The 24105-nt window shown below is 43.7% G+C and overlaps 1 protein-coding gene across 1 annotated transcript in view; it reads right to left on the reverse strand.

Moving 5' to 3' along the window:
• SLIT3 (slit guidance ligand 3) overlaps window positions 1–24105 on the reverse strand; it is a 592234-nt gene that overhangs the window by 536552 nt on the left and 31577 nt on the right. The window contains exons 2-3 of the mRNA XM_036106743.2: window positions 10249–10320; window positions 3696–3767 (exon numbers count right to left, since the gene is read on the reverse strand). Coding sequence (XP_035962636.2) covers window positions 3696–3767; window positions 10249–10320 — 144 coding nt within the window. The remainder of the gene's footprint in view (window positions 1–3695; window positions 3768–10248; window positions 10321–24105) is intronic.

Here is a 24105-nt window from a genome sequence, read left to right on the forward strand (position 1 = left end):
TGACCCTCCCAACTTTTTGCTACTGTTTCTATCTTAAGCTTCTTTTAATCTACAACAGTCAACTCCCATCTCTTTCATGACATTGATTTTTTGAAGAGACCAAGGCAGTTGTCTTATAGAATGTTCCATCTATAGGATTTACTTGTTCCTCTTGGTTTCACTTAACTTGGTCCTCTAACCTGTCTACTCTTGGGAAATCAAAAGTGAAATGTAGCTAAATTAGATATAGGGGAGACACACTTAGCAACAATACTTTATAGCCAATGCTTTGAATTTTATATTGTCACATCATGGACACAGTAATTCTAACCTCGAAAAATTGTTGTATGGATTAAATGAGATGGCCTATGTCAAGTGTCTATGAGGCTATCTGATACATAGTAGGTAAAGAGCAGAGTTTCTCAACCTCAGCACTGTTAACACTCTGGACCAGATAATTTTCTGTTGTGGGAGCTGTCCTGTGCATTGTAGGATGTCCTGTGCATTAGCAGCATTCCTGACCTCTACCCATTATATACCAGTAGCATACTCCAGTTGTCACAACCAAAAATATCTCCAGACATTTCCAAGTATCCTCTGGGTGGGGGGAACTGGTTCCAGTTCAGACCACTAGTATAGAATAAAAACCCAAGTATTGGATAAGTATTCCACAAGTACTTACTATAGTGCAGTGTGCAAAGCTTTGAGATTAAGACCTAATGAAACATGATTTCTGACTTCAACATACTCATGGTTTTGGAGAGAGACAATAGGCAAGTAGGGAATTAACAGATAAGTGCTGTGATAAGGACAATCATTGTTGTATGTGAGGAGAGGCAGGCGATTCAGTCTGCCTCAGAAGCCCTTTCATGGAAGAACAGAGAACTCTGATTTGAGACCTGAGGGACAGAATTCTCTCCTCTTTAAGGCTCAAGAGATCAAACCAATAAAGCCCATTCATAATGAAAATCAATACTTCAGAAATGAATTATCAAAACCCATATAATTTTCAGGCTGTATTTCAGAGTATGATCAATAAAGATGAATCTACTACCAAATATAGAGACACAAGTAAGGTAAGTCAGGAGTGAGAGCTGCAGATGGCACAATCAGCCATCTACTTCTTCAGTTGTTAGCAGCAAATATGTTATATTTTCCCATTCTATAGCTCGCAGTCTGTTTGGGGACAGACTGGATAACTAACACCAGATTAACACGTCAGGATAATGTCACACACACCCTCTCTCGTTGACATTGGAAAGCCTTGACTAAGGAGGCCCATCCAACTGTGCATGCTGGTCCAGCCACCTATACTTTTCATTCTTCTTCCTGCCCAAGTACTTCTTTAGATCACTTGCAGTATGAATCAGAGACTGGTTAGCTGTTCACTAATTCTGCTTCCTCTATTTCCTGGGCATATAGCTTGATTACATTTCCTAGCCTCTTCTGCAGCTTACTGTGGCCATATGAACAATTTCTAATCCAAGGTATGTAATAGTGGAAGTCATATGTACTCTTTCCAGGTCTGGCCCATAAAAACCTCCCATGTGTAATCCTTCATGCTGTTTTCTCTTCCAGTGGCTTGATTCACCCACTGGTACCTTGGTAGCCAAGGTTTAAAGATGGCAGAGCTGAGGAGTGAAAGGAGCCTGTGTTCCTGAGTCTCCCCTTGGAGGAGAGAGGCCCAGCAACCAAGAATGCCCTTATTGGGTTGGATATGAATAAGAAGTAAACTTTTGTGTTAAGCCGTGAGATTTGAGGGTTTATCAAGTACAGTAGCAAGCATTAGCCTCCTAATACACCAAAGTAAAGAAATAGCCAGGTTTACCCTGCAATTGTAAGCCCCTCAGTCCTGCAGACATGCATGGTATTTCTGCTGTGTTCACCAAGCCAAAGAAAAGCACTTTTTGCCAGCATATTTCACTGATAGTCCCTGGAGTTAGGTGGGTATGTGAGAGGCCATTTGCAGGGCCATTGCTAAAGATCACACTTCATCTAATGTCCACAGCACAGAAGTATGAAAGGGCGTGGGCTTTGATGTCAGACAGATGTGGCTCTGAATCTTGGCTACCCCCCGCCCGACAATTCTTTGGCTTCATCTCCCTGGGCCTCTGTTTCTTCATCTGCAAAATGAGGGTAATAAAACCTCATAGGGATTTAGCGGGGATAAAACAACAGATAGCATATAAAACATCGGCATAGTTCCAAGCATGTCCAAGGTACTCAATTATCAATTAGTTCCCTCCCAACAATCATGAAATGAATAAATTAGGAGTTTATTTACCCTTCTAATCAGAAGACTAAGCAAGAGGTGGCCTTTTCACAAAGAACTATATATTTATTCTTCCATAGAAATGTTTAATACCTCATACAAAGGAACCAGGTTCAACAAATACTTTTATTTTTCCCTTGGTCTAAATAAGGAGAATTTAAGTTTCAAGAAACTTAAAAATATAAGCGTAAACAGAGGCAGCATTCATTATTTTTAGAACTCTTTCCCTTTATAAGAAATAAATGTCGTATTTTTAAACCAACAACAGAACATACAGTGACCTTTGACCCAGATGGAGAGCAATAAATGAGACGATTCACACAAAGCAGGGGGAGTACAGGATTTTGCTGGATAATACCCGTGTTGCCCCAGATACAATGAGTCCAAGGGAAAAGATGGCAGATCACAAAGCTAACACGTTGGTGGCAGGCCCTCCACCTGACCCAAGCCCATCTCTGTAGCTGAGATTTGGCAACAGGACAGGTAAATGGAGCAGGATCCTTCTAGGGAGGTTGGTGGAGCAGTGAGCTGTCACAGCCCTGTGCCCCAACTGCAGGGACAAGAGGCTGAAATGTCAGGCCAACCAGGATGCGGAGGGAAACATGGAAGAGAGCCGCCCACCGGCATGACTAAGTGCTCTTGGGGACAGGCCCCACTTAGAGGGCAGGAAGCAAATATCCAGATGTTATGAGCTGCCAGGTATGATTAACTGAGGAAAGGTGAAGCTGCCCACTTAAGCACCTGAGCAGCAGCCCCACCTGAGTGACCCAAGAGGTTTCTGCAAATGCATTAATCATCAAAACCAGTGGAGGCTCCATCCATCTCCATCCCCGCCACTCTTCATCTCTCCCTCTGACAGTCAGAAGAGCAGCCTATTTTTAAACCCTGGCACCACATTCCCTCATGGAAACATGGGGGCTTCCAGACACAGGCTGATGCTCAGCGGAAATGCAGGCACACCGAAGGGCCTGCCCACTCTCCCACCCTTCCTCTCCCTGGAGGGGCAAAGGCTGCTCGGGGACAGCGAATATCTAACACCGGCCTCCATGACAGCGAAACTGACTGCCGGCTTCCATCCTCGGCAAAAGAGAAGAGGCTTGGGCAAGAACCAGCCCCATATACAGATATCAATAGCAACAGCTCAAGCCTGGGAAGAAGAAAAATAAACCCCAGATGCCAATTCTAGCATCTTTTAAAGTAAAAGAGTTTAAAAAAAATAAAAGAAAAAAAAAGAGCTTAAAAGGATCTCAGTGTCTCTTTAACATGTATCTAACGTGCTTTAAATAAAATAGCAAACATTTCATTAAGCATTGGAGACTTTTTCTTGGCAAGGTCACAATGAAGTCAATTTACCAAAAAAAAAAAAAAAAAAAAGAAGAAGAAGAAGAAGAAGAAGAAGAAGAAGAAGAAGACTTTTCAAGAAAGGAGGTTGTATTATACTTACAATCGCTCCAGCTGCTTCAGATCCTGGAAGGCGCCTCTCTCGATGACGCTGACCTGGTTGTCTTCCAGATGCCTAGAACCACAGAAACAGCAGCGGTCAAGGACAAGGGGCCTCAGGGGTCCTGGCGCTAGGCTTCAGGCCGGCAGGCAGGGCACTCAGCCCCTCCCACAACACTCTGCCCTGCCCCCCATCCCCCAGCCAGGATCAGTCTGGTGGGACAAGATAATTCACATGCCAGCTTGGTGTCACGGTAACCAGGGTTTCGCCGCCTGCACACTTCTACCTGACAGATTGGTTTCCATGCCTCTATTTTAAGAATGTTCTCAGCAAATGTCCCCCCAAGCACTGCAGGATGTTGCACAGAAAAGGAAGAGGTAAAAGCTGCTTCTTATAAAAACCACACATATATTCAGCATCTCCTCCCTTGGACCTCCCTCCTCTAAGGATGCAAAAATACTTCATTAAAAAGGGTCTCTCTGTGTACTCTGTCTCTGGGTCACCTACTAGAAAGGGTGACCCTACCGTTGGACAACTGCCTGTACTAGGAACTCTCCTCGCCCAGGGCCTGGCTGTTCCCAACGTGAGGGTGATGGTCACAAAAGCTAGTCTAGCCACAGTCTCTGCTGACCTCCAAAGTCCTCCATGCAGATGATTAAAAACCTAAACACTTTGCTTAAGTGAGGTTGTTTCAAGCATGTGGCATACCCTAAGAATTGAGTATACAATGAAACATTTGTTTCCCTAACTTAACACACACACACACACACACACACACACACACACACACACACACACACACACACAATGGCAGCTTAAATAGGATTAGCTAGGCTAAGGGAAACAATGAGGGAAGGGAAGCAATGAGGTTGCCCAGTTTCCATCCAGGACCAATCCTGCTGGCTGAATGAGACTTAAGGGGATGTAGTTGTGTTTGAAGGATGTGTCCTTGGAAGTTGGAGTTTAGGAAGGGCTGTGGGTGCCCCTGGATTACAAAGGAGGAGAGGTGCCCTGAGCACCTGAAGGAAAAACAGAAGGATGGAAGGCAGCTTTAAGGAAGGTTGGCCTTCATTTCAAAATGATTCCATCCATGCTTGCCCACCACCTCTGAGGCATTTCATAACCCCTGTACTTCTTGGGCTTAACACTTGGGTCCTTGTGTTTATTTTCAAGTCCATCGTCCCTACTATGCCTAGGGACTAAGAGGGTAAGAACTTCTGTTCTTTCTCATACTCCTTGCCCTACCACATTTGCCTAGCGCAGCAGCCACTTAATAAAGGCTTTTGAATAATGAAAAACTAAAGATGACTTGGGGCCACATAACATATTATTTTCTATCAAGGAAAAGGCTAGTCTAGGACATAAGAAGTGTCTGACTCAGACGATCAGAGTGAGAAGGGTATTTTGTTTGGGTTCAATGATATTTTACATTTTTTGTGAGTTTTTCACAAGCAACTAAAAATCAATATCACACACACACACACACACACACACACCACAAAAGAAACTCCTTTTGAAAATTCAGCTCCTGTGTTTCCAAATACCAATAATTGGTGGGAACTGAGTATGGGGTCAGGCAAGGCACACGGGCCCCTCAGTCTGCCTCAATCCTCACCCACTCCAGTTCATACATTCATGTCCCTCTGGCCCCTTACAACTTAACAGATATGGACATCATGGAGTAGGGAGGCTAAGAGACTAACCCAGGGAGAAATTATTTGGATAAAGTCATACAGCCAGCTAGGATAGACTCTTTAACCCCCCAGTCTGGTGTGCTTGTCAAATCTGGTGTAAAAACCCCTGTCCTGCTTTCTTACCAGCAGATGGTGTGGCACTGGGCTATCTAGTCAACCTCTCAGGGACTCTGTTTCCTTATTTATAAAATTTAAAAAAAAATCTCATAAGTCCTTGTGAGGATAAAAATGGAATAGAGTGTGTAAATTATCTAGTCCAGGATCTGGAGTACAATTAGAGGCTTAATAAATGTTCTTTTTTCCTTCCCTTGTCTTTCTCTCTATTCTGCCATATGGCAAGGAGGGCCTTGGAATGCCAACAGACTCACACTAGCACATCTCGCTAAACAGGGAACCAGTTCAATATTAGTGACTAGGGATTTGTTGAGCTGGGTTTTTACTATCAGTCAATCCATCACAGTGCTTGTTGTTGTTAAGTTCCCAATTATAACAAGGAACAACCCTAGAGTGACTGAGTGTGATATTCTTTTTTTTTTTTTTAAAGATTTTATTTATTCATTTGACAGAGAGAGTCACAGCGAGAGAGGGAACACAAGCAGGGGGAGTGGGAGAGGGAGAAGCAGGCTTCCCGCCAAGCAGGGAGCCCGATGCAGGGCTCGATCCCAGGACCCTGGGATCATGACCAGAGCCGAAGGCAGATGCTTAACGACTGAGCCATCCAGGCGCCCCTGAGTGTGATATTCTTGCTGGGTTTCTGAAGGATTTTAACTCCAATCTCCTATGATGAATTTTTTAGTTCTGTACTAATTAATCTAACACTACTAGCTTCTTTCAGAAAGGGGAATCAAAAAATGCAAATATATCTGTATTAGATATCTGCCCCTTCTCTACTTTGCTCAGGCTCAGGGAGGCTAATTTTTATCACTTCAAGAAGCTTCTCTGACTCTAGTTTCCACTTGAGTAAGCCAATGGAAGTCACCAGCAGAAAATGAGATGTGGGATGGAGTGATATTCGGGGATTTGTTCCTACCTCCTTCCCTGCCAAGTAACTTCAGATTGGCTGTGTCCCTCCACCTAAGACCCCAGATCCTATCAGGCAGTTCCTACCCTTTGTGGTCTCAAATAACCACTTCCTCTCATTGCTCCTTGAGGCCCAGAGCACTGTCGTGGCTCCTTGTTGCTAGCCCCAGGAAACCGCACCATGTCTTCTTGGTTTCTCTTAACTTTGCCCATACCTTTATAAATAATTCTTTATTCAGTTCTCCTTATTTGTCCTGAGTGAGTGTCATCTCTTTCCTGCTGGAGTCCGGGCTGGTAAGGTAGCTAGGGTCCCTCTCTAGATCTACTTCCTAGACCTATCAGAGACTAGCCTAGTACCTGACTTTTAAAGGTGCAATAAATAATCAACATCTGATGAATGAATGAATGAATGAATAAAGAAACTGTGAACCTTACATCCAGACTTCTAGGCTGAGATGCAGTTCAGGAGCTTGGGATAATGCCATTGATGTCACTCTCATTTTACTGACCAGATGCAGGAGGTCAGGGATCCAGGAAAGGTTGGATGCCCAGAAGGGCTGTCCATGAGTCTGTTCTGAGTTAGAGACATACAGACTGTGTTCAGTTCTTTTGGCATTGTTATTTTTTTAGTTTTAACACTGGATCAGAATTGGAAATCACCCCATGTGATGATGGCTGGGGAGGAGTTTAACTCTTTTATTAACCCCATTTGGGATAAAGCTGGCTCCCACATTGTGGGCATAGCAGAGTTCTTGCAACAGACTACTAAGAACGGGAATATAATTGATAACACCAGAAGAGATCTTTTCCTACTCCCACCCTGTGGGAGAAAGAATTGTTATGGGCAATTCTTATATCTTCTCCTTGAATGTACTTTATTTGGGGAAAATTGCCTTTGGATGAGACCAAAGTTCCCCAATCTCCATTTTATCTGCTTTTGCCCATTCACCTGCACTGTATTAACAGTTCTGCATGGAAATAGGTGGCAAGCTCAAATTATTCAAGACTATTGAGTCTTTTCTGGCTTCACTATAAATTGTAAATAAGAAACAGATACAGGGAATGTGCCAAGGTGTGATGAAAACTTTTCAAAAAAGATAGTTGTCTAGGTTACTCAGCTAAAAAGAATAGATTGGGAGAAAATATGGTTTAAATGTCTGGGTATTTTACTGGTGTGAGAAAGCATTTCAGCTATCCCACCTAGCAGATTCTTTCACAGTAATAAAGGACCACTTGAATGGGATTGTCTTTGAGTTGATAAGGAAGATAATGAAACACAATATATTAACAGAGTCTATAAAGGGGGGAAGGGGGAGTGTTTTGGTGTTGCTTATCAAAATAAGAAGAATGTGCCAATTAAACAAATGATAAACTGGAGTCAAAGGAATGTTTTGTAGACCATCCAGAGGATATTAATACAATCTTTTGTGATTATTTTAAACTTTCTATTTGCAGAGAGCAGATATGGAAATTGGAATTTTTATTAGCCTTTCTGATGTAATGGTAAGAAAATCAAAGGGTTTTCTTTTCTGACTTGGTTAGAAAATGAAGCATTAGGTGAAATTTGTGACTCATATGAAAGGAAATCTCTCACAGATGCAGGGGGGAAAATGGAAACAAAGAGAGAAGTTAAATGTTTGTTTTTTAAGCTGTCAGATGACCTGCAATCAGGAGTTTACCGTCTCTATCTCTTCAATAAAAGTTACTCTAAAGCTGAGCCATGGAATTCCCTCAACCCATCCCAGTCTCAATTCTGTCCCACACACATCTCATGAGAGCTGCCAGTCATTTGACATACACGAGACTGCTTAGGGCAAAAGACTCAGCAGAGGGTAGAGGCTCCCCCTTCGGCCCCCACCACCTTCCTCCTGAGGATGGTGAGAGGAGTGTGAACATGCCACATCTGGAGAATATATCAAGGGGAAAACATCTGCTATCTGGAGGCCCAACATTCAGATCCTAGTGTCCCCACACACTGGTGTTCAGGGAAACTCAGGTAAACCACTTATTTGCACATCAGGGCTGCATTTTTAAGATGGGTAGACTATTGCTTCTTGGTTTTTAAAATTTCTATAATGCAAATGGACAGCAGCTCTGCACAGAGGTTAGAAAACACATGTTCTGGGTTCTGACTTCTCCTTAGCATAGTTACCTGCCATGTGAAGCTGGGACAACTTAACCAACTGTGCCTGTTTCCTCTGGGCAGATAGGGGTTAATAACCACGTAACACAGAGCTTGATCTGCGACAGGTACCATATATACGTTGGTTATCATCACCATTGTCACCACTATCTACTTCTGAGTCAGAAAAGCAATGCTATGCAAGTAATATTCCACAAGTTGCAGTGAGAATAAACAGACTTCATGAAAATGATAAAACCACAAAGCATCATACGTGCAACTGTGAGAATTAGGAGGACTTCTGACTATTTGTTATGGGTGGAATTATATCCCCCCCACCAAATTCATATGTTGATGTCCTAATCCCCAGGCTATCATAATGTGACCTTATTTGGAGATATGGTCATCACTGAGGTAATTCAGTTAAAATGGGGTCATTAGGATGTGCACTAATCTAATATGACTGGTGTCCTTATAACAAGAGAAAATGTGAACAGAGACCGCATAGAAGGAAGACAATGTGAGAGACTCAGGGAGAAGACAACCATCTAGAAACCAGGGATTTCTGAGGCTACCAGAAGCTAGAAAAGGGGCTGGATCAGAGCCTCCCTCTCAGGATCGCCCTCAAAAGGAACCAACCCTGTTGCCACCCTGACTTTGGTTTTCTGGCCTCAGAAACTGTGAGACAATAATTTTTGTTAAGCCACCCACTGTGTGGTCCTTTGTTACAGTAGCCCTACCGAACTAGTATACTATCATTCCTTAACTTAGAGATGAAAAAACTGAGGCCCAGAGAGGTACAGTGATTCACCCAAGATCACATGCACAGTTAATTTTGGTGCAGGACCAGAACCTGGTACTTCTTGTCCCTACAATAAAATTCTTTGTATTATAATGGGCTATTAGCAAAAAGAAGGTGGCGGCTTCAGATACCAAGACTTTAGCTGCTGCTTCTAGCAGGGATTTGCCAACCAAGATTTCATGACACAACAGACACCAAGGCACTGGCCAGACTGCCCAGACGGTGCTCCAGGTGTGGAGCCACACTTGGGGGCGAAATCAACCTCTGAGTAAAGTAGCAAAGAGGCTCCAATTGCTCCTCTCTTGTATCTCTAAATATGTCAGACTTGCCAATGGACAAGCATTTAGGCACATCCTGATCACTCACAGACTCAGGGATGGGTGAAGGTGTTCAGTATTGATATTCCTTGCTCCCCTGTTGCATCAATCCCCACCTCAAATTTTGCTACCTGTCTGTACAGCTGTGGGTGTACAACAGGGGCCCTGACCCTGTCTGACTCTCTCCCTCCCTCTCCCCTCCTCTTCAGTAAGCAACAAGATAAATAGCTTTTGTTCTGATTGCTCTTCTAATGCACAGGCTGGAGAAGAAATTATGATCTCTATGGAAGAGTAGCCTGGTGAGTCAAGCTGACATTGCTGTCATCCCAGAAGCTGGGCATGTTGATTTATTCATGTAGAGCCTTCTGTTTTCCCTGTCACTGGAACTGACTTCTTCCACCGGTCTAGCCCAGCCGGCAGCATGGAGACACAGAATGAGATACCCATGAAAACCTGGGTCTACTAATGAAGGGTTTTCTGTTGAAGAATGGTAAATTCCTGTCACCCAGTGCATAGGGGTGTAATGTCAGGCCAGCAGAACATTTTCACAAGGCCAAAGAGCTGAAAATGAAAATGCGTCGAAGAGCCATGTATTACTTACAAGACTCGGAGATTCTTGAGTCCAGCAAAGTCCATCTTGGTGATCCTGGTAATATTATTTCTGTCCAGGTCACTGCAACAGAGAGCAAATTTGGGTCAGATTTTTTTTGCAGGTTACACTTATGGTCTCTTCAACCCAGACTGGCTTGAAGGAATGTTGCTTGTCAAGCAGAAGGTAATTCCAATGATTAATATCATCCCCTGAGCATGCCCAACCAACCTTAAGGATACTGTTTGGAATAAGCTACCCATTATGTATGTAGTAGAGCCCTGCTATATTTAGCTGCCTGGCTTCTGTTGCCCCTTCTTTGGGTAACAACTTTTTCTTTGGAAGTTCCCTCCCCCAACTCTCAGACCATGTCACATAAGTGAGGCTTACCCCTCTTCCCAGATCCAGACCTAACCCAGGCTAGGTTTATAAGCATCTCCACTCCCTCTGACAACAGTACTTGTTTCAGGAAAGTATACATAACTCAAATTCCCAATAGCTCTCTCTCCCCACTGGGTTTCCAAGCTGTTCAGCATTGCCAGAAACCATCTTGCCACCATGTAGAGAGAGTTTTCCAGAGTCAAGGAGAGACTGATTCCTGGTGCTAGCCTATGAGTATGTGCATCTACCCATGCCTGAAGCCAGGTACTTCTGCATTTTGAAATTACATGAGCCAATCTAACCCATCTCCCTTATATTTTGTCTTAAAACAGTTTGAGTTGAATTTTCTACCACTTGAAACCAAAAGAATCTTGACTGACTTTGGTACCTACCTAGGTATTTGTTTATTTTCCACCTGGTTTGCAAACTCCCTAAGGGCAAAGGTAATATCTCATTTAACTTCCATAGCTCAATCTAGAGAGTATGTGCCTGGCACAGAGTAGAGGGAACTTTGCTAATTTCATACATTAGGGAAAGACAGTTACATGCATTGCTCTGCCTCAACTAGTAGGTTTACGCTCCTAAAAATGATCCCAAAGAGAAGAATTTGCTACGAAAGAATTGAAAGCATTATGGTGGTATTTGTGTTGGGGAGAAGGGACACCATGGGTATTAGAAAACCAGGGTTAGAGAAAACCAAAGTCAAGAATGAACCTATGAACAACTATAAATATATTCTGTGTTCACTAACATTATCTAAGACTAGATGCAAAAAAAAAAAAAAGACCACGAATAATATGTTACAGTTCTTAATAATGGATGCTGAATGACTAATTCCTATCTACCATACCTTCTTGAGAAATTTTCAGGGTTCTGGCCACATTGGAGTTTCAACAAGTTACTTGTAAACTGGCTTTTCTCTTTTCCTGAACATTCAGGAACTAAGGAGGCCATTTTCTCCATGATAGATCCCCATCCGCACGGTCACTACTTCTAACATTTTCCTAGCCAGGGCCTAAAGTTGCCATCCTGCAGTCATGTCTCAGAGGGACTTGTGAGCTCTACAGCTGTATTAAAGGAACAGGGAAACAATCTTCAGATTCTAGCACTTTATATGAAGAGGGATTATTCTCCTGATACTGAAAATAATACCAAAATAAAAATCAAGTGAGTCCTTGGTTAATCTCACCTGGGAACCACCTCCCTTCCTCATCCAGTTTTCCACTACCTAAAATAGCAATCAAATTGTTTCTTAACTAGCCTGTGATGGAGAGAGGTAGTATATAGACTTCTCAGACTCAGTTGAGTGCTGGTAAAGGAAGAGCAAGAATTACACAGGGAAATAAAGAAAGGTTGCCTGTCTGAGGATCAGACAGCAGCACACAGATGGGAATGTGTGCATGCTCATACTCACCCTGAGTATTCTTCTCAACTCCTGTCTCAATGGGACTGATATTTGGGGACACTGAAAACTACAGATATGACAATGCAACTAAGGGTTTAATTACCAGGACCCAGCATGGTATCTCAGCAGCTTGTGCTGGTGGCTGTGGCACCAATATTTTCAATTAATACTTATTACGTGAAGGGGCACAAAGTGTGCTGCTGCAAGGCTGAGGACTTGGTGGGGGGGGAACAGGTTGTGGGGTTGCCCCAGGCACACAGTCCGTGTTTGTGAGGCAGAGCCTCAGGGACAAGCAGCCCTGAGTCTGAGTCCCTGCCCTGCCACCTGCTGAGTGACCTATGGGCAGTTCACTTCATTTCTGAGGCTCCGCTTCTCCATCCACAAATGGAGGGTGATCAACTCAAGCTCAAAGGTTTTTGTGAAGGTCAAATGAGATGACACATATACAGTGCTTCCCCGGCACTTGTTAGAGCCTCAATCATGGCAGCTATTATTACTATCATTAGTTGAACTACAGCCTTACCTGCACCCGCCACTTCCACCCTGAAATTTCAGTGCATCAAGAGCAGTTGCCTGCACCGCCCCAAACTGTGTGCCTACAGATGAATCCTGGGATCTCCAGGAGACTATCTTCCTGTAGATGTAAAAGGGGTTTTGTGACTAATAAGTAGTAAGATGGCGCCACAAGCAGCCCCCTCATGCTGCCCCTCCCTCTCACATTTCTTTTTTTTTTCTTTAAAGATTTTTAATTTATTTATTTGACAGAGAGAGACACAGCGACAGAGGGAACACAAGCAGGGGGAGTGGCGGGGGGGGAGAAGCAGGCTTCCCGTGGAGCAGGGAGCCCAATGTGGGGCTCGATCCCAGGACCCTGGGCTCATGACCTGAGCCGAAGGCAGACGCTTAATGACTGAGCCACCCAGGCGCCCTGCCTCTCACATTTCTAAGACACCTATTTCCAAATCTCCCCCTGCCCTGCCAGCACACACCCTGCCCGACTGCCAGGAAGGAGGTCAGGAAGCACGTTCCTGGGCTCTGAGGTGAGACAGGTCAGGGTTCAAATCTCTTCCCTACCCCCGACTCCCAGCTGTGTGAGTTTCAGTATTTTAACTTTTCTGAGCCTCCCTGCTTTATGTAAGCCTCTCCTACTTGCAACCTTGGAATGGCGAGAAGCACAAAACCTTGACTGCAAGTATGCTTGGCTGAAAACGGGACTTAATTAAATGGGCACTGTGAAGAAGCTGCACTACCTCATATACCCATTGCTCCCCTAGTCCCCATTGTCCCAGTCCAGGCTACTCTGGAACTTCAGCCTGATTTCTTAGCCTGCAGCTTTGGCCTTTGAGGGAATCAGAATCAGTATATCTTAGCCTCGCAGATAGTTCAGACGGTGTTCTGAACCATCTGCAAGCATGATCCCTAGATGGGGAGCCACTGCAGTTCTAGTGATGGAGTAGGGAAGTGGGGTGGTATTAAAACATGTCTGCAAGTTGTTTCATTGACAAGCCTGCCGTGGAGAGGTGGAGTCTATGTTCCTTTCCCTTGAAAGTGAGCAGGCCTTATGACTGCTTAGACAAGCCCGGGGCAGGAATGATGTTGTAGAATTTCTGAGGCTGGATTAGAAAAGGCAGTAAGCAACTGCCTGGCTCTCTCTTGAAGCCCTGAGCTGCCATGTTGGAAGACTGGAAGGCCTAAGGTCACCACTGGTAAGACCATGTAAGCCCTGAGCTGCCATGTTGGAAGACCAGAAGGCCTAGGGTCACCACTGGTAAGACCATGTGAGAGGACCAGAGGGAGACGGAGCCAGGGAGAGACAGGGAGGTGCTGGAGGAGCCCCGGCGGTTCCACCCTGGCTGTTTGATTCTTTCCAGCATAGAGGTCAGGCACATAAGTGCAGACACCTTTGAGATTCCAGCTCCAGCTACCATCTGGTTATGACTTATGAGAAACTCTGAGCCAGATCACCCAGCTGAACTACTCTTGAATTCCTGCCCACAGAAACTGTGAGGGAGAATACTAAAATGAGCACTGTCTTAAGCCATTAAGTTTTGGGGTGATTTGTTTGGCAACAAAAGAGAGATGGAAGAGAAAGGAAGAGAAAGACACCTTTTGAATGTTTAACTTCCTCTTAACAATGGAACCTCCTTCACATGACTCTCAATGGCATTTCCTTTCTGTGCTTGCCTGTCACCCTTGAGATCCTCAGTCCTGTCATTATGGTCAAATATGGCTCACAGGGGCCAAAAACACCCTGTCATTCTAGGAATGAAGTGAGAACCAGCCCTTCTCTCAGGTTCTCAGGAGTAAAGACTGCATAATTAGGGTTGCCCATCTCTCCAAGTGAGCCTTAGGATACCATGAGAATCACCCTGGTATTATATTAATAATTGCAGTAGTGGGTACCATTCATTGAACATTGTGGCAGAGACCAGAAAGTTGTCCAGCAAACCATTTTCCCTCAGTCTGGTTACACAGATAGCATACATTTCTCAGCTTCCCTGGCAGGGAGGTGCAACCACGTGACTGAGTTCTCACTATTACATGGGCAGAGGCAATATATGCTGCCCTCAGGCCTGACCGATAACACTTCCTGCCCAATCCTTCATGATTTTTTTCTTCCCTCTGCTTGGGCTGAATTCAGTAAGTCCAGGGGAGGACTCCAAGAATGGCAGACAGAAAGAGCCTGAGTCCTTGAATGACTGCATGGAATAGAGACCTTCCCTCCCCTTTCTCTCCATTTACCTATATAAAACTCAGACACATTCAAGAAATAATTCTTAAAGCCACTGAAATTTTGGGCCTATTTGTTATAGCAGTCTACACTGACAAATGCAATATCTTTGAGTCAGGATCTTTCCATCTTTTTTTTTTTCTTTCTCTCTGCAACAGTTCTGAAAGGTAGGTATTATTATCTTCCTTAAACAGATAAAAATACTGCAGATAAGCCTTAATAAGAGCTGATGTTTGTTGGGCCCAAACTATGCACTAGGCACTGTGCTAAAAACTGTATGTTCATTTTCTCTTATCCAGACAGCAATCATATGTGGTAGATATCATTACTAACCCATTTTTCACGTGAGGAAGCTGAAGCATAATTTCCCCAACCCCAATCCAGCTTAGATTTTACCAATAAAGCAACTTGCCATGAAGTCACACAACCAGTAAGTCGCAAAGGCTGGGATGTGAACTTGGGCTCTCTGAATGCAGAGGACATGTTTTTTATCACATCATGCTCCCCATCTATAGCTAGACTCTAAGCATTTTCTACTACATCAGGTTAACTACTGACTGAAAGAAAAAATCAATGAATAAATGAATAAATAAATAAAACAGTATAGAATAGAATTTCCCAACCCATCTTGAGGAAAGCAAAGGGCACTCCTGGTGGTTTCACTGCTTCCCACTCTAGGCAAGATGGCCCATTTCCTTTTCTGTCTCCCAGTGAGGTCTGGGCCAGTGGGGGTGCTGAGACCCTCTGCAAGCTTTCAGAGGGGTGTTTTCCTGCTGTTTTTGCCCATGTCTGGTTTCTGCCATGTTGCTCATCAGCTACCAGATTGCCTATATAAACAAGCATCACCATGGTAATCTCCCACATTATTTTTCCCTATCCCAATCAGTGAATCATAAACCAATGCTGAGAGTCACAGCTTTGTGGTATTTTCACATCTGTTTGACACCTTGGGTGGGGTGGGGATGATGAGGAATTCAGAACAACACTGGAAAAAATGGAACAAAAAATGTTCTGGGGCAGCCCACTGTCCCTAACTTGGCACATGTATATTCACATTCTTCTTTTGATTCATTCTGTGGCATTCCAGCAAAATGTTCTTTTTGCTGTGACACATCTGGGAAGAGGGAGCAGTAAAAACAGGGTAGTGTGAAAAAAGGGCTTCAATACCAAACCCAGAAGATGTAGATTTGAGTCCCCTCTTCCTTCTTAGCTGGGTGACTTTGGGAACGTCACTTAAACTTGTTTAACCCCAGTTGTTCGTATTGTTGTTGAGACTTTTATAAAATATGACCAAGAACACCAGCTCTACAGGATTACCATGAGGCTCAAGAGATAAATTATGTGAGGAAGTACTTTCTAAACAGCAATTGGAGTAATTAATTTTTCACTCACAGCCAACAACTTGAAGGGAGAGGATGCAGAGGTAGAAGTTAGGACTGGTGTCAAAACAAGATGCTTCTCTATGATGGTGCAACCTATAGAGTTAGAGACTACACCATCAGTTCAGATCGGACTTTAAGACCACCTGCCCCATACACCAAGTTTATACAGAGTATTGTCTTCCGGGTTTCAGGAAAGAAGATATCTCAGTCTAAGGTAAACTTGGAAGGGCTGCTTTACAATGAAGTAATTCCCTAATACAGGCTTATATAAGCAGAGATTAGTAGTTAACTCATGCTGGACATGATGTACTTGTGATGGGTAGGAAGCTAGATGACATGACCTATAAAGTCCTGATAATATTAAGATCTACAATTCTTGTATTTTGGGGGCCCAGAACCAAGGGGGCTTAAAAATACTGCCTCAGTTTGGAGTCTAGTTGAGGAGATGGACTGAGACTTACAAGCTACTTAGAGAACAATGTAAAAATATATAAAATTAGATGTTAAGAGATGTGGTCTAGATTCCATGGAGAGTGAGCAATCAGAGATTTGAGTTAGCTGTGAAAACAGCTCAGAAGACCTGGAGCAAATGAGAAGGAAGTATATTGTGATGCGGTGGTGACAACAGGGGCCACGATGGGTATCACAGAGAAGTGAAGGGTCTGAGGACAAGGACAGCAAGCTTCTGAACAAGGATGGTGTGATGCATTCACATTCAAAATCTCAAAGCCTAATCTGGGGAATTTTGCCTAGTAAAGTGGTAAGAGGAGACAGAATTAAGATGTCTTGTGGTCTAGCCTGACCCCTTGTTTACCACCAGCAAAGAAGAAGTTCCAATCACATCAGAATAAATTAGTGAAGGGGCTTTAGTCTCCATTTCAGTTATTCACTCTCTACGCCGGGAAGGCTAACCTGAATGGACCACATCACAAGGCTGGCTGCTGTGCCCTTCTGCTTCACTTTGAGTTAAGCAGGAGATGGGGGAAAAGGAACAGAGTGAGGAGAGTGTATTTATTCTCCTGGTTCCCTCCCTGTGAGGTCACTCAGGTTAGCTAGTGTCTCCACCAAAGGTCATGACTCTTCTTCATGGCTAACCACTTCCTGGTTCCAGAACAGTGCCTTCTCTAATCTCTTCTGGCTCAGCGGTAGTAACAGCTCTATTGATTCTAGTCCTGGTTCCCTGAACCACAGCCAACTACTGAAATAGTCCCTTTGTAAATCAATCTTCTTTACATAATCCTAATTTGAGTTTTTCTACCTATTTTCATTTTCTGACACCTTGGGTGGGGTGGGGAGGATGTCATTCATTCATTCATGTCATTCATTCAATAAATTATCTTAACCACTAAGTTTCAGGTACTATACTAAATGCTGGGACACAGCTGTAAACAAGACTGGCATGGTCTCTGACATTGAGCAAGCATAGTGGGGAAGAAATAAATAAAGGGTCAACTCCCACAGACTGTGCTAAACAGTCTACAATAAGTGTTGTTGAACTTTTTCTGTAAAGGGCCAGATAGTAAATAATTTAGGTTTTGTCAGCCATATTTTTTTATGACAACTATTCAACTCAGCTCTGTAGCATAGACAATACACAAACTAATGGGTATGGCTGTGCCCCAATAAAACTTTATTTGCAAAACAGACTGAAGGCCAGATTTGGTCTGGGAGGTATAGTTTACAGACTCCTGTTCTATACTGGGTCAGAGCCATAAACAAAAGCTTATGGGAGAGTATACCAAGTTTTAAGGGTCAGGAGAAGCTTCCAGGAAAAGGTAGTATTTTAATTGAGACTTCAAGACTGAGTTGGCCATAGCTAGGTTGGTTGGCATGGGAATATGTGAGAGAGAGAAAAAGGATTCTAGGTAAAGCAGCAGCATGTATAAAAGCCCAGAGTCATTGCTTTAGGATAACTGCAAGATTTGTTTGGCTGTTAAAGCATGTTACAGGGGAAAGCAGAACATTCCTTCTTTCAGTCTTTCCTTTCTCCCTTCCTCTTTTGCTCCCTCCCTCCCTTCTTCCTTCCTTCCTTCCTTCCTTCCTCCCTCTTTCTCTTGCTCTCTTCATCCTTCCTTTATTCCTACAATAGGCCTTTATTATACACCTACTCTGGATCTGGTGCTGTGTTTATGGCTAGGGATAGCATGCTAAACAACAACAAAAACTGTTCCTTTCAGGGAACTTTTATTCTCTTGGTGAGTGTGGCAGACAGACTCTAGGGTGGCTTACGTGATCCCCGTCTCCTGGTATTAGCACCCTTGAGTAATCCCTACTCCTTGAGCAAGGCAGGACCTACTGATTTGCTTCTCATTGATATAGTATGGCAAAGGTGACCGGATGGCACTTCTGTGATTATATTATATACAACTATAATGCTCGTCCTGCTAAGACACTCTTTCCCTTGTTATCTATGATGAGCAAGTGACCATATTAGGGAGGCCCACATAGCAAGGAACTGAGGGCAGCCCCCACAAACAACCAACAAGGAACTGAAGACAACCACCAAGAGCCTGAAGTCTTCAATCTAACAGACTGCATGCAATTCTGCCAATAACCTCAAGAGCTTAGAAGTACATCCATCCCAATTGAGCCTTGGGTGGTCAGGAGAGACCTTTGGTCTGACACTTGAAGGGAAAGAAGGAACCAGACAAGGGGAGAGGCTGAAGGGAGACATTTCCAAGTACAGGAACAGAATCACAAAGGTCCTGAGGAGAGAAAGTATTGGAGGGTCTAAGCAACAGAAAGGCCTGGTGACTGGAACAGAGTATCACCGAATAGGATCACAGAGGCAGGTGGCACCCAGACTATGGACCATCCAGGGGGGTAGCTTTCATGCCTTTAGCACTCAGAACCAGAGGAGAGGTCAAGCAGGGAAGTAACTGGTTTAACAGCCCTCAACCTCTTTCCCCTGACATCAAACCTGCCCCCTATAACCAGATTCATTTCCCCCAAACGCCAATGTCTTTCACAGTGCAAAGCACTGCAGCCAGGTGGGACTCATGACTGTTCTTAGCTTGCCTCATTTAATTCTTTCTTCTTTCAGTCCAAAGACCTTTACTGAGCGCCTTCCAGATTTGGGACTCTGCTAGACACTCCATTGATACTTATGTTCCTGCTACTTGCTGGCCTCTAAAGCCCTTAACATCCTTTCTCCATCCAAATCCTACTACTACGTTGTGGGTTGAATTGTGTCCCCACAAAAGATATGTTGAAGTCCTAACTGCCCGTACCTGTAAAAGTGACCTTATCTGGAAATAGGGTCTTTGCAGATGGAATTAGTTTGAAATGAGGCCATTAGGATGGCCCTAATCCAATATGACTAGAGTCCTCATAAGACGAGACAGAGACACAGGGAGAATGCCAGGGGACACCAGAAGGAAGACACTGGAGTGAGGCAGCTGCAAATCAACGAATGCCAAGGATCGCCAGCCACTTCCAGAAGCTAGGAAGAGGCAAGGAAGGATCCCCCTCTGCTACAGACTCCAGAGTGAGCATGGCCATACTGACTCCTTGATTTCGGACTTCTAGCCCCAAGAAGTGTGACACAATGCATCACTGTTGATTTAAGCCACCCAGTCTGTGATACTTTGCTACGGCTGCCTCACGAAACATAACGGCCTCTCTTCAGGCTTTGTGAAGGCCCCCCCACCCCACCAAGCCTCCTCTGTGCAGTTTTCCCAGCCTCTCCATCCTGCACTGATCTCTCCCTTCTCTGAACTTCTGCATCATTTAGCCTCTCCACAATCCATTTAGGCCTTTCATCACATTTCCTTCCACCTCGTGTGTGCTGCCTGTTTCCTGTGTGTTTGCCTCGTCTCCCAAAGGAGTGTGAAGCTCTGTGGGAGCCAAAACCACAGATCATACTCCCCTCACTTCCTCCCAGACACCTTGGATGAAGTGAGGTCCCTTGGAGACACTCAGAGAAATGTACACTAGTATTCTCTGGATGCTGGGGCAGAGTTTTGTTGTTTTTTCTTAAATATTTTACATTTTGTTTCTTAGGACTGTCAATGTTTTCCACAGTAAATATGTATTACTCACGCACTCTCCCCTTTCCCCGCCAAAATGTTGAAAGAAGTGGCCCAGTTGAAATAGGACTCTTCTCATGGCTAAAGTGACCAGCAGAGCTGAAGCCATTTAAGACCTGGACATCTGGCCAAAAGAAGATGTTCTTTGATGGGCCCAAGGGCAGTTCTTAGAAGCTGCTCAGATGGCCCTACCCATATGGGTGTCTTCCTTTCTTTGCTGTCTCTCCCCAGTCACCCATTCATCTTCCCTGATGGAACAGAGAAAGCAGTATGTGTTCAAGAATCACCAAATCACCAACCCACTAGGTCTCACGCAGCCACATTTCACCATGGATCCCCCTCATAGAGCTTCCATCTCATGTCTTACTGCACAACAGAGACATTACTGAATTATTCTCTGACTTTTTCACTTCATCCTCATCAGTTACATAACCACATACAAGTTTAAAAACACATACACGCATTTGGGAGAGAAATGACTGAATTTGATTTAAAAAACTGGCTTCACACTACCTCAGTTGTTTGGGAACTAAGCCTCCTGGGCTAAATTTCTGGCTTGGCAACACTCTTGCATATATAATTTTACACCTGCAAAAGTTTGCAGCCAGTGCTTTGCAGACAGCTACCTGCAGGGAGGAGAACAGCCAGACAGAGGGGCAACCTGGATGGTTGGGTGTGGAGGTGGTGAGGGCTCTGTAAGGAGGAGGGGCGAGCGTGGGTCTCCACTCTTCCTCTCCTGCTGCGGGAGGGCTCCCTGCTGGCCCCTGTCTCGCTCTGTTCAGTTTCATCCTTCAGCATGAAGGGCATAGAGGGGATATATCTAGCTCTTTGCTGGAGGCAGTAGAGGAGAACTTGCAAACTCGTAGCCCATGGGCCAATTCTGGCCTACAGACATGTTTAGTCTGGTCCTCAGTATGACTTTAGCATTTACAAACTAATTGCCAATTTGGAAGCATTTCACATACAAATCTGGAATTCTAGATTGTCTCTAAAAAATCAGATGATCAGACCCCCTGGACTTTCATGGCCACTGGAAACTGGAGCTAAGAGGCAACTGCCCATTTTGGACAAGGTATGGACTTTGCTATTCATTAGTCCCATTCATCAGCTTCCCTCACTTATGCCACCTGCTTGGTCCTTACAGGCACTGGAGTTTGAGATCTCTGCTCCACAGCATAATGCTTAAGAAAGCAAGTGCTAGAATCAGATAGCCTGGGCTCAAATTTTATCAGACAGCGGTAATGGTTTTGGGCAAATTCCCTAAGTTTCTGTTTTCTCACCTGTAAAATGGGTATAATAACAGTACCCACTTCCTAGGATGTTATGAGGGGTAAATGAGATGATAAAGTGATTTAGCACAGGGCTGGTCATGTAGTAAATACTCAATAGGTAATCATTACCATCAATTTGTTGATTATTATTCATATAAAATGTGAGCACAGAAAGATACAGAATAGGTTAATGGGAACTCAGTGCTTAACTAACCTTGAAGGGGCATGGAGTCTAATCCACAGCTCTTTCCCCCAGATCTGCCTAGTCCACTCAGTCACATCCTTCAATCTCTCCCTTCATGACAACCCCCAGACTATTCTAGCCCTGAGTCTCAGAAAACAAAAAGATAAAAAAAAATACATCATTCCCAAATTCTTCCTATGATGACTTAAGGAAAATTATTTCTTTCTGAGCAGTAACCTCCAGGTGACAACTATCAACCCAAAAGGGTTCAGTCTATATGTGCACTTTATCATGCCCAGAAATCTCAAACCCTTCCAAATTCTTCCCAGAAGTCCCATTCTTAAAACCCTTCTCCACCCTATATATGAGAGCACCTAAAAAAAAAAAAAAAAAAAAAAACAAAAAAAAACTCCACAAATCCCTGGGAATTAGGAGACCGAAATCTCAAAAGAGATTGGAGTCAGCCTTTGAAAATGGGTCAAGAAATGTTGGGCACATGATATGACAGGAACAATGCTATGGGTTCACCAAACCATTTCATTTTTCTCTTAGGTAAACAGCAAGATTAAATTTACTGGCACCGCTTGTATCTAGGTGGGACCATATGACTGATTTCTGATTAAAGAAATGTAGATGGAAGTGATATAAACCATTTCCAGGCAAGGCCATAAAACATCCTTCACATTATACTCTCTTCCCTTGTCATCCTCGACATGTATAGAACATGTGTCAAAAATGGTGGTGTCCTATAATGGAAGGAACCTGGGTTCCTGAGAGACCATATGGATCATAGCCAGACTACCTGAACTGGGCTCTGGTATAAGGAAGTAATACAGTGTTGTTGTTTTGCCACTGTTACATCTGGATTTGTTTCTGTGGCATAGCCTTATCTGTGCTGACTGATAACACACGACAGTTTGGCAGAGTGGGAAAGAAAGGCCTAAAAGCTAAACATCCGTGATTTTTCTCTATGCCCTGTTTCTAACCCATAGCATGATCTTGGAAAAGCTACCCACCCCCAATCTTTAAAAGGAGGAAAATGAACTGATTGATTCCCCCAGGGTCAGAATCTCACTGACCCTGAACTCTTACCCATGAAAATTCTCACAGGCTTTGAACTCCATCAACACACTACCTTAAATTATGTTTTTAAGAAGGCTACCTAAGTTCTAGTCAACAGAGGTAGAAAAGCTGCTGCCAGCCCACATTACAGTCTAAATAAATATCTGTGGAATGAGTAATTATTATGCAAGAACCAACGTGTGTTGGGTGTTTACCATGTGCCAAGCACTATTCTAAGTACTTCACATTCAGTGCCTCTTGTAATCCTTACAACCACCCTGCAAGGTTGATGCTATTATTAGTCCCATTTTATGAATGAACAAATGCAGGCATAGGGAGCTTAGGACCCTTATGTATGATCACAAGCTGATAAGTACACCAGGGGCACTTCTATCTAGACAGTCAGATGTCAGAGCCTGAGAACTTAGCAATCAACTTGCAAGAAATAAATATAGAGTCCTGAAGGGTGAAAGGCAAACTGAAATGATCTGATTAGAGAATTTCCTTAACATACCCCAAATTTTAGCTAAACCAATTAACTCCAACTGCTTGGGAGTTGCGGCCATATACGTTTGAATCCCCAGGGTCCAGCACAATGTCTGGCACATAAAAAGCACAAATAAATATTTGTTGAATGACTGAATGTTCTGAACCTAGTTTTTTATCAACACATTTAACTGAGTTACATTTGCCTTTCATTGACAATGCCTTGAAACCCAAAGTCAATGTTAGTATTTCATTTGTACCAATAAATCTGAGCACCAGTTGGAAGTGGAGTGATCATATAATTTCTCATCCAAACTTGAATGTTTCTGTGAGTCAAAGGGGATGCCATTAATGATTATATCAGGAAAAGAGGCAGAAGTTGGGACTGTTCTGAGCAAATCAGCACATATGGTCATCCTAGCTAGAGCCACAATAACCTACAATAGAGGTGAGTGATAAAGGGAGTACTCACAAGGGGGCCTGACTGTCCACAATGTCTTTGTTCTTAAGGAATGCCTCTTCTTGTCTACTTCAAAGTCTATACTATTTGCGGGACATGTTGTGATTAAGTGTCATTCTCTGAATGGTGCACATCTCCAAACCTGACAGCCATGGAGCCCACTCAGTATTAACTTTTAATATAGGTGCAGCAATCACTTTAAGAAAACAGGAAGGAGCAGCCCAAGGAATGCAATGATTGCTGCAGGAATATAAACATGGATCGCATTGGAACAGATGACATACGTTGTATAAACACTAATAAAGTGAGTTCAGGCTGAGCTGTGACTTTAAAGGAAATTCTTCCCCATAAACATGTCCTGCCATGCCCTAATAACTCTTTAATTTGATGCACATTTGGGAAGGATGATGCGAAGTAATCACAGAATAATGTTAAGGTCTGTTGCGAAGGAGGAGGGGGTGGAATGTGATGCAACTTGG

The sequence above is a fragment of the Halichoerus grypus genome, chromosome 2, assembly GCF_964656455.1.
Source record: "Halichoerus grypus chromosome 2, mHalGry1.hap1.1, whole genome shotgun sequence".
Lineage (NCBI taxonomy): Eukaryota > Metazoa > Chordata > Mammalia > Carnivora > Phocidae > Halichoerus > Halichoerus grypus.